Source organism: Marmota marmota, unplaced genomic scaffold, assembly GCF_001458135.2.
Source record: "Marmota marmota marmota unplaced genomic scaffold, marMar, whole genome shotgun sequence".
Taxonomy (NCBI): domain Eukaryota; kingdom Metazoa; phylum Chordata; class Mammalia; order Rodentia; family Sciuridae; genus Marmota; species Marmota marmota.
In genome coordinates, this window is record NW_025999842.1 from 21925792 (window position 1) to 21941108 (window position 15317).

At 33.0% G+C, this 15317-nt stretch overlaps 1 protein-coding gene across 3 annotated transcripts in view; it reads left to right on the plus strand.

Annotated features, from left to right (window-relative positions):
• Grik2 (glutamate ionotropic receptor kainate type subunit 2) overlaps nt 1–15317 on the plus strand; it is a 664662-nt gene that overhangs the window by 403707 nt on the left and 245638 nt on the right. For all 3 annotated transcript variants that reach the window (XM_015499657.2, XM_015499664.2, XM_015499670.2), the window contains one exon: nt 9514–9720. In XM_015499657.2, coding sequence (XP_015355143.1) covers nt 9514–9720 — 207 coding nt within the window. The remainder of the gene's footprint in view (nt 1–9513; nt 9721–15317) is intronic.

Consider the following 15317-nt stretch of genomic DNA (forward strand, 5'->3'; position numbering starts at 1 on the left):
CTCCCCCCCCCCCTACACCCCCCACTTTTCTTTTGCTCCATACACTTTTTCTAAGTATTTTTTTTGACAGTGTTTTTCACATGTCATACAGAGCTAGGTATACTTTCCAACATTCACATGAATCATTTTCTCTAAAATATTACTATATTCTCTACTTCTTTAACTCAGTAGTTCTTTTCCCTGACTGCTATCCCCCCTCCATTACCAATGAAAATAAGGAGTCTTTTAAATAAAAAGCAATTATTAAGGATTTCAAAAGGGACCAGCAGAGCATAAAACATTGCTATTCTCAACTATTGAGCCTTTGAACTGTTGGGCCCTGTACCACCTCCCAGGTTACACATCCCTGATGCTGGCCCAACTGCACATTAAATCCACCTTTTTTGTTTATTTGTTTTTCTCTAAAATATGATGCTAGGGGTGACACCCTTGATTCATTTGATCAGAATCACTAGGGGTAGATCCTAGATTTCAATATTCTCATTGTATTTAATTGTTAAAAAAAGATCATTTAAAAATTTCAATGTACAGCTAGAACTAAGAGCTGAATTTATAAGCTTTTTCCTTGTGGCTGTATTATACTTTTTTTTTTGCCCTAGACTATTATGCTTTTTAAGCATAGGATATCATGACTTATTAGTCCTTTCATCTTTATGACATGGAACAATGCCTGGAACATTTTGTAAATCTAGTAAATGTTTTTTAATGAATGAATGAATTACTAGATAGATAAGATAGATACCCAATTTTTCACTTTATAGGGAATAATCAAAGAGAAAATAAAGTAAAGACAGACTTATTGGATGATAATTTGAAATTTAAAATCAAAAGCATGTTCTTATAAGAAAATGGAAAGAGTTAAAATAAGAGATTTGAAAAATTATGTCTAAATTTATTAATTTTCTTAAATAAAGTTATTGAATCATACAATAGCCACCACAAATCTATTCTTAGAGGGAAATTATATTTTATTTGTACTATTAGACATTTAACTTTCAGTGTTGAGAAAAAGCAAGAATAAGTAAAACATGGGAGAGTTTTCAGACAGAATTAAGGGAAATAATTATTTCATAATTATTTGAAAAATAGGTGTAAATTTGTGTTGGAAGACTCCTTCTAGAAATACTCTACAGTTTGTGAATGAGACTAGGGTTGGAAAACAGTGCACTGCTGTTAGCAGTGGTTTTGTCTGATCAAATTAATAGAATAAATATAATTTTCCATAACACAAATATCATTCTAGGTGTTAGGTGTTGGCTAGTTTTACATAGTTAGCTTGGATTTAAATATAGCATAAAAGTTTTTTCTTAAACAATTATGCTCAGGACTTACACTCAGCATGTTCTTTTGTTTATAAAAGAATAGCTCGTAATTGTACTGTGTATATCATGTATTAGAGCAATTGATGGACACAGGACATATTTAAGTTTATTTTTTCTTCTTTTTTTTTTTTGGTGAGAGGGTGGTATGAGGGATTGAACCTATGGACACTGTATAACTGAGCCACATCCCCAGCCTTATTTTTTATTTTATTTAGAAACAGGTTGCTTAGTGCCTTATTCTTGCTGAGACTGGCTTTGAACTCTCAATCCTTCTGCCTCAGCCTCCGGCTGCTGGGATTTCAGGCGTGTGCCACCATGCCTGGCCATTTTTTAATTTTTTTCCTTGATAAAGTGTTTCAAAAACTAAAACCAGAGAACTAGGTTCATGATGTTTTGTTTTGTTTTGTATCAAGGTAAAATTCACATAATATAAAATTTATCATTTTAACCAGTTTAAAGCATACATGTGAATGGATTGTAGTATATTCACCTTGTTGTATGAACACGAGTAGCTAGTTTCTTATCCCAAAAGGAGACCTCTTACTAAATAAAGTTCTGTTTGTTTGTTTGTTTTCCTCATCAGAAAGCATCCCCTAGCTGTGGTAGATTTCTATTAAATTCAAAAGTTATCTAAACTTTCTTGTGATCATCTTTGTCAGCTTACTCAATGCTTCTGGGGCTTTTTTTTTTTTTTACTCTAGAAAAACAGAGCTGAGTAGTTGTGATTTTAACATCTGGAAAGTTGAAAATATTTAGACTTTAGTTTGAAGGTAAAATTTTCTGGAATCTGTATACAGACTTACATAAAATAATTGTTTTATGAATTTCTTGATGGATGTATTGGTAAATGAATGAATGAAGAAATGCACGAAAATATGCTACACTTATATATTTTAGCATGAGTTTATTAAATGGAAAGGTTTATGTGAATCTTGTTAAACTTCAAATAAAATCTTGAAGTATACAAATTTCAACCTGGTAATCTACTGATCCTTTTTGGAGTTTACAGTTTTCACTTATAAGTCACTCTTAGGGCCATATTTATTTATAGATATGAAAGGTGATAGCCAATTAAAACCTGTAAACTTGCCAAATGAAAACATCTATTAGTATTGGAGATCATTATTATTACAAGCTGTTTCTTTCTCACCTGGCCAAATTCATACATTATGAGTACTAAATCTATTCAGAAGTTTTGTTTATTTTACCAGAGGGGTATGCCATAGTCACATATGTAAAGTGAGTTTGTACTTATTTGTTAAATAAATATTTATCTTTTTTGAACATTTCCCTTTATTCTGCTTATATTTCTTTATCAGCATTAGTAAAATTTATTGGGTATTTTTGTCATTCAATAAAATCTTTACTCCTAAAATTAAATATACCCAGAAGAATTTGACCCAATAAGGATCTTCAGTTGACCACAATGAAACAAAAATGGCACTAGACAAGATTGGAAAGAATGTTAAGAGAAGCAACTAATCATTACTGAATTATTCTACCTAGCAAAGAAGACTTTTCAAAATTTTAGCCTTAGTGCTTGGGTGAGGGAACGATGGCAAGAGAAGACCTGGAGAAATTCAATGTATAAGGTATAAGTAGAAAGGCCAGAAAAGTTACCCTTTATTCCATCTCCTTGGTGTTGCTATAATTGATAATGTCTTATCATCATCAATCTCCTTTAAAAGGTATAATTTTACACTTTGCATTTTATTGAATACCCCATAGCAAGATGTTGAAGTTTTTTTTTTTTTGCGGGGGGGCTTTCTGTTAAGATGTCAATTTTGTGGTTTTTATGAGCTGACTCCCTTCCTGGAGCCCAGCTGATTTCCATAGCACCAATGCCCTGGCTTCACGATGCCCATTCAACAACCTTTCACCTCCAACCAACTTCTTAAGTTCTTAGGCCTTCCTTGATTTCTACAGTTCATAAAACCCATTTGTTTCATTATTATTTATGATTTCATGCTCAGTTTTTTTTAAAGAGAGAGAGAGAAAAAGAGAGAGAGAGAGAGAGAATATCTTTTTCTCTCTCTCTCTTTAAAAAAAAGAAAGTGCCAGAGGTGAAAAATGCANTTTTTTTTTTTTTTTTTTTTTGTAGATGGACACAACACAATGCCTTTATTTTTTTTTTTAATGTGGTGCTGAGAATCAAACCCGGGTCAAGCCCGTGCTAGGCGAGCGCTCAACCGCTGAGCCACAATCCCAGCCCTCAGTTTTGTTTTAATCTCCATAACCTTATTTTATTTTTATTGTAACCATTGTGTAGTTTTAATTTCAGCCATAAGAATGCTGTTTTTTTAAGTGTTTTGATTTTTCATCCCTTTTTATTAATTAAGGGAAAAATTAAGAGGCATTAACAATACCTTTTTAAATGCTTTGAAACCTATAAGCATCTAGATTTTCAACTGGTAGTCAAAAACAAATTTTATGAAATATTTATTTTTAGTCATAAGGGTAAATCAGAACCAGACTGGGGATGCCTGAATATATCTCTATTTTCCCACATGAATGATTTGAGGGCCACAGTGTCACATGTTCTAGAATTCATCAGAACACACACACAAAATCAGGACTCATAGTACTCTCTCTCAAAATGACTTCTTTGGAAGTTCTACATTTCTAATAATTAGTGAAGCAACACATACAAGAAAGTAATAATATATAGTGTATAATATGTGAACATTTTAAATTCATTCCTAGGGGCTGGGGATGTGGCTCAAGCGGTAGCACGCTTGCCTGGCATGTGTGCGGCCCGGGTTCAATCCTCAGCACCACATACAAAGATGTCGTGTCCGCCGAAAACTAAAAAATAAATATTAAAAACTCTTTCTCTCTCTCTCTCTCTTTAAAAAAAAAGAAATTGTGTAAAAAAAAAATTCATTCCTAGATTGGAAGTTTTATAAAGGTGGGATTTTTTTGTGTTGTTTTGTTTCTCACTGTTCACTGTGGTATACCTAACCTCTACAGGAGTGCTGAAAAAAAGGAGTTCAATACAGTCTTTAATAAAAATAAATTAATCAGTTTTGTCTTAATCAGCTCTTTTGTACATAGCATGTTAAAATTAATTTATGTTGTTATGTCCCTGTGTTGTGAATAGCATGTGTAAGGCAATAATAGTTGAGGGATAACACATGAAAAAGAAAATTCGAACTATTTAGATAAGAGCAGAGAGATAATATGAGTTAAATACGTTAAAATTATTAGACACTTTATTATATTTAAATAAAACATTTTCTTCCTTTCAATCTTAAAACATATTTTACTTTCTCAGAACTTCATTTTAGGTTCATTCTGGGCCAACTCCCAGTCTAATGCAGATAAAAATATATGAGTTATTGGTAGGTTCCTTAAACTGGGGTGGAATAGAAGAAATGCTGAAAATTCCTTATTACAGATGCCAGTAGAATGAAGTGCCTTACCTCTAGCAAATGCTGATGTGCAGATTTAAGACTATATGAGAAATCAGAAAAGTTGCCCAGGAGAGTTTTATCATATTATTCATTGAACTCAGTCTGTGATACAGTAATTGCTTCTGGTATCATTTTTCTTTTTTCTTACATGAGGTTATTATTTATCCCTGTGCTGTGTGAAACAGAGAAAGGGAGTTTAAAGCAGAGTCATAACTTGATGTAAAACTATCTTGTGACACAGTGTAGCTAGAGATAGGAATCACAGCTGGAAAACTGTGTCTTACTTATCAGAATTAAATATGAGAAAAGTAAAGTAATACTTGACATGCTAGAGATTCATAAATACTAAAAAGATGCACTCGGCCATGTATATTTTTCTCCCGGGAAGTTCAAAGCTATTTAAAACATATGTTTAAATTGGATTTTTTTTAGTCTCACAGGGATCAAAAATGTATTTGCTTATATCAGAAGTTTTCTTGTTTGGTTATAGATGAAGAAGATCAAATTAATAGGCAGGATGGCTAGTAGGAAAGTTGGGTTAAAAAGATTTAAATACCATAATAATTGGGACTATTTTGCTATGTTTTTATTCCTTACACACATTCATATTCCTTATATACCTCACACAGTTTTAGAAACCCTTAACTTCCATTGTATTATTTCCACTGTTAAGTCATTTTGTGTGAAAAATATGCAATACACATTTTTGAAAAAAAAATAGAGACAATGAGATTTGATAATATGAACAGGAACATTTTGTTTAGATATTCATTTTTGTTAACTAATTCTGCTGGGCTTAATATGAGCTAATTTCAGAAATTTTAACAGTACCTCCATTTAAAAAAGATATGTTCTAATTTAGAAAAGCGATCATTTGTTATACAGAAAATGAATTTTCTGAATTACATATTGACTTCTTATTCACTTCTACAATGTTTTCTTGATTATGTTGTTCAAACAGTAATACCATTTTGTATACATTATAGCCCAGTACCTAATCCCAGTTGATTAAAAATCCCATAAAACCATACAACATATATTCAGTTATATAATGAGGAATGTAAAAATTTGCATTCATGTGAAGTTTGGAAATTATCACTGAAATACATTTAATGGAGGAAGCACAGTATGGTGGTAGGTGGTCCAGCAGTTCAAATACCTGGGTTATAGGCAGGCAGTTAACCATATGCAAGGGGAAAAAAAGATACTTAGCACTAACACTAGTCAGTTTCTCATCACTGTGACCAAAACACCTGACAAGAACAACTTAGAGGAGGAAAAGTTTATATTGACTCATGATCTCAGAGGTCTCAGCCCATGGTCAACTGATTCTATTACTCTGGTCCTAAGACTCAGGCAGTGTGTCACAGTGAAAGGGTGTGGTAAAGGAAAATAGCTCAGCTCATGGCAGCTGGGAGTCAGAGACAGTGAGAGGGATAGAAGTCTCATCAGGGATAAAATATAAACCCCATAGGTGTAACATCAGTGACTTGATTCCTCCAGCCCTAATGTACCTGCCTCTGGTTATCACCCAATATGACAGTCCTTTGAAATGATTAATCTCTGAAGCAGATGAATCTACAAATTAGGTTATGGCTGTCATAATCTAATCACTTTATCTCCTGTATTAACATGGAGCTTTTGGAGTACACCTCCTATCTAAACCACAATAGCTCCTTTTCTTTCATTTTTTTTTTCATCTGTAAAATGAAGATAGTAATATTATTGGTTTTAAATAGCTGTTATGAAGAATAAATGAATTAAAGTGAAGCACTTAATCTGGCACACAGTAAGTACTTGAAAAATGATAGTGCTATTGCTTAGTGCTTAGAGCTTAACAACTTGTCAATCTTTGTGCCTTTTAAAATTTTAAAAACCCATCTATTTATTTATAAACAATAAAACCAAAACCAAAGTATGAAGTAAGCATTTAATCGACTATGCCTATGTGCTTCGTTTGATTGGCAGTCCACCAATCTGGTATCTTTAGACTTTCCCCTCTTCTGCAGGGGGATATGTTGTTTTCTCAGGTCTTTAATTTTCTTCCTATGGTTTAGGGACCTGAGGATAGATGACACTACCAAGCCTGAACCTAGCAAGGGCCCATAATTGTCTCACAAATTTTGCCTTCAAATGGAGGTTTCCTTGCTTTCCCCAATTGACCATAGTAATTTATTGCCCTTCACTTTACTTCATTTTATTTGTGGTTTATTTGGTGCTTTTGATGTAAAGTTAACCATTATTTTACTGGATAAATTGTTCAAGTTTAGTTCAGAAGAAATGTGTGTAAATTACTCTCACTATTCAATGTGGTAAGTGTTATGGTAAAAGAATTTAAAAAATTGTTGGGGAGTTCCAGAAAAAGAGACACTTGATTTTGCCTGCAATGTGAATACCCATTACAAGAGTGCTGCTTGCTTCTTTTCTTTCCAACACAACAAGGACATTTAAAGTGTGATGTACAGAAATGTGTACTCTAACTTACAGAACTAGGAGGCCAGGAAAATTAGAAAGGAAAATTAGAAAGGTAAATGTACATTAATAATCCCTGGGGTCAAAAGACACTACATCTTGTCATATTTGTAATATTCTGTGTATTACTAAGAAATAAATTTCATATGTGGTCACATGCTACATAAAACTCAGACTTGATTCTAACAGTCTTTTCACCTTATATTAAGCCTAAATATCTAGCTTTGAATGCAGTTATGTTTGTGATTCTTATGTGTTTGACATAATTCCATATAAGAATCTTGCATGTATGGTTGCCTCCCAAATGAATTGATGGTGTTCAAAGCAACATAGAATAGTTGGAAAACTATGTATCAAGAGATTTAAAAAAAAATGTAGATTCAAATCTCTTTATCTCTTCTTAGCTGTTCACCTCTTCATAGCTACGAGTTGGGAAATTTATTTCATCTCTCTAATCATTTAAATGACCACAAAATAGTCCTAGTAAAACTGTTTTCAAACATAGCATCCTAGGTCATTAGGGAATTACAATTAGAATAAAGAGATGTTTCATATACCATTAATAATGCCCCAAATCCATAACATTTACATTAACAAATGTTTTGAAAATATGGAGCAATAAGAACTTTCCTTCATCACTGGTGGGAGTTCAAAATGACACAGCCACTTTGGAACAGTTTGGTAGGTTCTTGCAAAACTAAATATACTCTTAACATATGATCCAGCAATCATGCCCTTTGGTGTTTACCCAGAAGAACTGAAAATTCATTTCTACATAAAAACCAGAACACTTGGGTATGTAAAGCAGTTTTATGTATGTTTGCCAAAACTCAAAAGCAACCATTTTTTTCTTTAGTAGGTCAGTGGACAAATAAACTATAGTACGTCTAAATAATGTTATATTATTCCACACTAAAAAGAAATGAGCTATTAAGCCATGAAAGGACATTGAGGAATCATAATGCATATTATCAAGTGAAATACACTCATTTGAAAGGCTACATACTATATGATTCCATCTATTTGACATTCTGAAAAAGGCAACACTCTGGAGGTATTAAAAAGATTCATGATTTACAGGAGCCAGAGGGGAGAGAATAATGAATTGAGCAGAGCTCTAGCACAGTCAGCTATACCATGTTCCATGTGCCCACATTAAAACCTAGTTATGCTTTTTGCACTTAGGTAAACTTAAAAATTTTTATAGGGCCTATTTTGTTATAGACTCATGGAGTTAATTTTCATTCTCATGTGTTCAGCTCCCTTATTTACTGGATGTGACATTAGTCAGAGTGATGGCTATTGTCTTCTTCTTGGAACTCTACAATGTCATACAAATCTCTTTTTACTTTCTGTTTCTTTGACCTGAAATGTATCTTTTTCAGAGTTTCTCAGGGCTAGACTCCATCTCCCATATTTTAGGTTTCATCTTATCTCTTGTGTCTTCAGAAAAGACTTCGAGTTATATTAATTTTGTGTCATCTTCACTTATCTTACCAAGTACCTTTCAGTTGTTCTCCATCTTGTTGACATATTTTATGTTTTTGCACCACTTAGCATCTAAAGTTACATGTCCTATTTGTTTGAGCATGTATTATGTTTCTTTCCCTCTATTGTAATATTCATTGTTCGGTGATTCCTCTTATAGGAGAGGAGACTGGCTCTTTAAAGTGATTTTAGATGAATGCATCAGCATTTGATAAATATTAGGTTCTTTCTCTATATTTTAAAGTAACTACCGTTTTTTTCCTCTTATAATTCAATATAATAGTTGTAATAATTCATATTTTTAGGATATAATGTGATCATATATACACACATATCACTCCAATTCCAAACATGGAGTATGCAATCAATTAGTCAATTAATTTTTTCATTCATTTCATCCATAGATATCATTGAAACAATATACTAGATATTGCTTAAGTGGCATAATTCAAATTGGGATATTGTAATCATGGTGAAATTATATATTCTATACTCTATATCATGTATTACATGCCACATTATATTATTTGTTATTATTAATGCAATACACGGTATTAGATAATATATCATATTTTTATTATATACCTGTGGTGGGATTTTTATAAGTAAACATTCTTTTGTGAAACATAAACATTCCCTAAACCATCCAAGTATCTCCATTCTTAATATTTCAAACTATATTAAATACAATTAGAAGCTTAAGTTGACAATCATTTTAAATTAATGCAAATTTTTCTATCTTCTAGTTAGAGCTGTCATTCTGATGCTAAATTTTATGATTAATTGATATTTCCTTCCTTCATATTCAATGTTTCCAGGAAGAACCTTATGTCCTGTTTAAGAAATCTGACAAACCTCTCTATGGGAATGACCGATTTGAGGGCTACTGCATTGATCTCCTCAGAGAGTTATCTACAATCCTTGGCTTTACATATGAGATTAGACTTGTGGAGGATGGGAAATATGGAGCCCAGGATGATGCCAATGGACAGTGGAATGGAATGGTTCGTGAACTAATTGATCATGTAAGTCCCTTTTCTTATTATTTATTACTTTTGGGAGATTGTTACAAGATTTGCTTATGAGTTAATATCTACAAATACCAATAATGTATTTCAAATTCATATTTTCATAAGTTTACTCAAAGTGAATATTATTTTTATCACTACAGATAAGGAATCTAAGAAGAATATTGGCCAAAATATGTATCTTAAATTAACTTGTATTTAATGGTATAATATCTTGAGATAATTGGTCTTGTAAATTGGGATGTGAATTCCCAACAATGAATATCTCCCTCATTTTTATTTATTTATTTATTTATATTGGTGCTGGGGATTGAACCCAGGATCTTGTGCTTGAGAGACAAACCCTCTACCAACTGAGCTATACCCCCAGCTCCTCTCCCTCATTTTTGCAATGCTAACTTCCTAAGCAATAGAGAATGAATAATGTAAGCTCTTAAATTTATGCTAAAACTTTCCTGTGCTAGAATAGAGTACTTCTTATTTTTAGAACAAAGGTAAAACAATTATATGAAAAAGTACACACACACACACATACACATACACATACACATACACATACACATATATGATGAACTGAATTATTTTTCAAAAATCATACTACTGTGCATATTTCAGTATATATATATATATTTGGAGAGAGAGAGATGGAGAGAGAGAGAGAGAGAAACAGAGAAAAAGATACAGAGATTAGATTTTTGGTTAGCAGCCAAATATCAATTCAAATAAACCATTATCCACTTCTTTAAATCATTAGCATATCTTTAAATGATTTAGAATTTATATTTCAACTTGTGAATCCATTAGAAGATGAAGAATATTACACATGCTATGGTGTACAAATGTAATCCCAAATATTTGAGAGCCTGAGAAGAAAGATCCCACGTTCATGAAAAGTCTGATCAAATTAGTGAGACACTGTCACAAAATAAAAATAAAAGGGCTGAGAATATAGGTTAGTTGTAAAGTTCACCTGGTTTTAATCTCCAAGGAGGAAAAGGTAAGAAAAATCCGAGAGAGAGAGAGAGAGAGAGAGAAAGAGAGAGAGAGAGAGAGAATGCGCACAACTTAGAACCCAAAACCTTAAACATGGGGAGATTGATAAAATGGATGGACAGAGGCATATGGCACTCACTTATCACAAAAAAACAAAGCAACACATGGAGAGCTGCATATAGAGGTGAGTCACTCTGGGAACACTGAAATTCAATAGTAAAAATCTGGCACAACTGCACTGCACGAGAAACAAATATACCATTACCTGCTGCATAAGGAGGGCAATCTACCCTCCATAGGGACAGAGGTGAAAGGGAAAATTACAAAACACTAAAGAGCAAATTGAAAGATGGAAATATATCCCATTTCCTGGATTGGAAAAATTTATATTTCCAAAATTTTCATACTACCCAATGTGATCTACAGATTCAGTGCAATCTTCCTCCAGATGTCAATGGTATTCTATATAGAACTAGAAAAAAATCATACAGAAGCAAAGAAGACTCGGAATAGTGGAAGTAATCTTGAACCAAAAGAACAAAGCTGAAGACATTATAAAATCTTATTTCAAGGCAAACTACAGAGCTGTAGTATCAAAAACAGCTTTGTATTGCAACAACAACAACAACACAGACATATAGACCAATGGAACAGCATAAAGATCCCAGAAATAAATCCATACATCTCAGCCAACTGATTCTCAACAAAGGTGCCAAAAACATACATTTCACAAAGGATAGCCTTTAACAAATGGCACTGCAAAAACTAGATATCTCTGTGGAGAAGATTGAAACTTGACTCTTATCTCTCACCCTGTACAAAAGTCAACTCAAAATGGATCAATGACCTTAATATAAGAGCTGAAACTCTGAAACTACCAGATGGTAGCAGAAGGAAAACATTTCAATGTATAAATACAGGCAAGAATTTTATTTTTCTGCATAGGACTTCTAAAGCATAGGGGAAAAAAGCAAAATTTGACAAATGAGATTACATCAAACTGAAAATCATCTGCACAACATAGGAAATAACAGAGGAAAAATACACCCTAGAGAACAACAACAACAAAATATTGTTCAACTATTCATCTGACAGAGGGTTAATATACAGAATATACAAAGAACTCAAAAACTCCATAACAAAAAAACAAGTAATAAATTAAAAATATAGGCAAATGATCTCAATAGACACTTCTAAAAGGGAAAAGTAGAAATGGCCAATAAATATATGGAAAATACTCCATATCATTACTCATTAGGAAAGTGCAAATCAAAACCTCATCTCACTCCAGTTACAATGGATATCATAAAAACCAACAACTCTGAAATTAAAAAAAAATGCTGCTAAGAGTAAGGAGACAAAGGAACACTTATACACTGTGGGTTGGAATATAAATTAACATGGCCAGTGTAAAAACAGTGTTCAGTTTCCTGAAAAACTAAAAATGGAAGTACCATATGATCCAGCTATACCACTCCTGGATATATATCCAAAGGAAATGAAGTACACATATAGAAAGAGATACCTGCTGAGCATGATGGCCCACCCCTGTAATCTTAGTAACCAGGAGGCTAATGGAGGAGGATCTGAAGTTCAAACCAGGCTCAGCAACTTTTTAGAAAGGAAGGCCCTAAGCAAATAAGAACTTGTCTCAAAATAAAACTTTAAAAAGGATGGGGTATGACTCAGTGGTTAAGCACCTCTGGGTTCAATTCCTGCTACCAAAACAAAAACAGTAGACATATCTGCATGCCTAAGCTTATTGTAATATAATAGCTAAAATATGGGATCAGCCTAGGAGCCTATCAATAGATTAATAGATAATAAAAATATGGCATATGCACACAATTAATTATTATTCAGTCATGATGAAGAATGAGATCCTGTCATTTTCTAGAAAATGAATGGAACTGGAAGCCAACATATTAACCAAAATAAGCCAGACACAGAAAGACGTGTATTACAAGTTCTCTCTCATATTTGGAAACTTAAAAATAAATTCAACCTGAAAGTAGATGAGGGGGTTCCACGGGGTATGGGTGATGGTGACAGCAAGAATAGAGAAAGGGTAGTTGGACATGATCAGTTCAAGATGCACCATGTATGCAAATATCACAGTGAATTGCACAAATTTGTACAGTTAATATGTACTACAACTACTACTACTACTACTACTACTAATAATAGAAACTTGAAATTTATATGATGCTATTAATATAGTAGTAACTATCAGAAACCTAACTGGGGCTTTTTAGGCAATAATGATAATTTATTGGTTTGCATTTTCTTGAAGTCCTGGGCAGCAAAATGGCCATGGATGTTGCTCAATCTAGGATATCAGATTTTAATCTCTTTAACCTTTCATCAAAATTTAGTATTTACTTTCTTAGATTTGTTTTACTCAAGTATATACCTTCCCCAAAGTGGCAATTGCTTCCAACAATTGTACAGAAATTATCCAGGAGAAAATAAAGCACCATTACCCTAATAATTTCATAAGAGACATCAAATTGGTGTATTGGCCTGAACTAGTTTATGAACTGAATACTGAACAAACTATTCAATCCAGAGGAAAGTCTCTGGATAATCCCAGGCATATACTTAGTCAAGCAAGAACCTAGTATATAGTGTCAATTCTAGGAAAACCACATTAATTTCAAGCTGGTTGTTCCAAGGGATATGAAGGCATTTATTTCTGAATAAAGTGGAATGAAATCTGCAATGTATATTCATGGAAAAAAAAACCTCTGAATAAATAATATATGTGAGACTTTCACATTTAGTAAGAGCACAGAAATTATTTTTATCACAAATACCTTTATATATATATTTGTCACATGTGCTTAGTTAATGCTTTTCCTTTTGTGTGTGTGGTATGAGAGGTTATTGGGGATTGAACTCAGGAGCACTCTACCACTGAGTTATATCTGCAGCCCTTTTTATTTTTTATTTTGAGACAAGGTCTTGCTAAGTTGCCCAGACTGGTCTCAAACTTGGGATCCTTCTGCCTTAGCCTGACAAGTAGCTTGAGATTATAGGCATGCATTAAATATCCATCAATTAATGCTCTTTTAGTTGGCCTTTTTGATATATAAACTTGATTGAAATGTTCAGTTTTCTAGAATTTTTTCTTGTTCTTAAATTTTTCTACCTGTATATGTTTATTCAAGAAAATTTTAGAGTAGAAAATGATGGTTAAGAAATAACAATTTAGAATCATGGCACAGAAGATGATGGCTCACCCAATCGGGAAAACATAACTGAGTATTATCATCAATATTTATTTTGAAAAGTAACTTCTGAAATTGAGAACCACTGATATGATCTTCAAATTATTATTCATTTTCAAGTTATCTGTTCATTTTATTCTTCTCAGTGCATACTTGTTAATTTACCTTCTCTTTTTTCCCTTAGTAACAATACAGTCTTACTCTAGCATACCCTATTTTGTTGCCTTCCTCATATCTCAATTGGCTTAGCCTTGGCTTTTAATGTTTACTGTATGTCATATCAACCCTGAATGATGATTATAGGCAACATAGTTTTCTTTAAAAAACTTCAGTATAATTGGCATATTTGTGAAAATGCTAGTTTTAATGTGGCATAGTAACTGGTACTGTTAATCAGTTCAACTCTTTGAACTTTCCCCTGTCCTTACTTTCCTTGGACAAGGTTATTCTCTCATGGCTTAATAACCATCCTCACACTGAAGTTTCACCGTTCTGCCTATTGAGGCCTGAGCCTCACATCCTCACATCCTCACATTGGTATCTTTAACTGTCTCTGGTATATTCTCCTCTTAAATATTGTTTCAAGCACCTTAAAGGCAGTTAGATTCTATCCAAAGAAAAAATAAGTTGACATCTTTATGACAAGAGACAGTGTTGCTTCTTGGAGTAAGGCTCCTTGGGAGTTAGGCTCTTGCTCTCCCACAGAAACTGGGAGATAGGGATGTCTTCCTCCTTGATGACTGTATTTCAAAGAGATACTTCCCAGGTCCTTGAGAAAGGCGGTCTTCTTCTTAAAGCTGCAAAGAGGCTTAATTAGCTTTTAAGGGATTTATATACATTTCAAAGAGAGAGGAAGAGGACTTAACAATTGCCAGTTTTCTAAGTAAGTGCTCCAAGCAAAGGGTGGGGGTTGTGTATCTTCCCTTACTTTCAACTGGGAGATTTAAGCCTCTTATTTTAATTAGTATTTGCCCTTATAGTTGCTGGTCTTTGTTATTTTAAAAACAGCTAATTTACCACCTTCTTCATTTTCATTCCTTTTTCTTGAGAGAACACTTAATTTACAGTATTTTATATGATCTCTCAAATTCATCATGATCAAACCAGGGATAGCTCTTGGTAGTGAAAAAGAGATAACCGGAGCACAACAGACACTAGGATGGCAATTTGTAAATCAATGGATGTGTAACTGATGTGATTCTGCAATCTGTGTATGGGGTGAAGGTGGGAGTTCATAACCCACTTGAATCAAAGTGTGGAATATGATATGTCAAGAAATTTGTAATGTTTTGAACAACCCACAATAAAAAATTAAAAAAAAAAAATTAAAAAAAAATAAAATCTATTCTGACAAAAAAAAAAAAAAAAAAA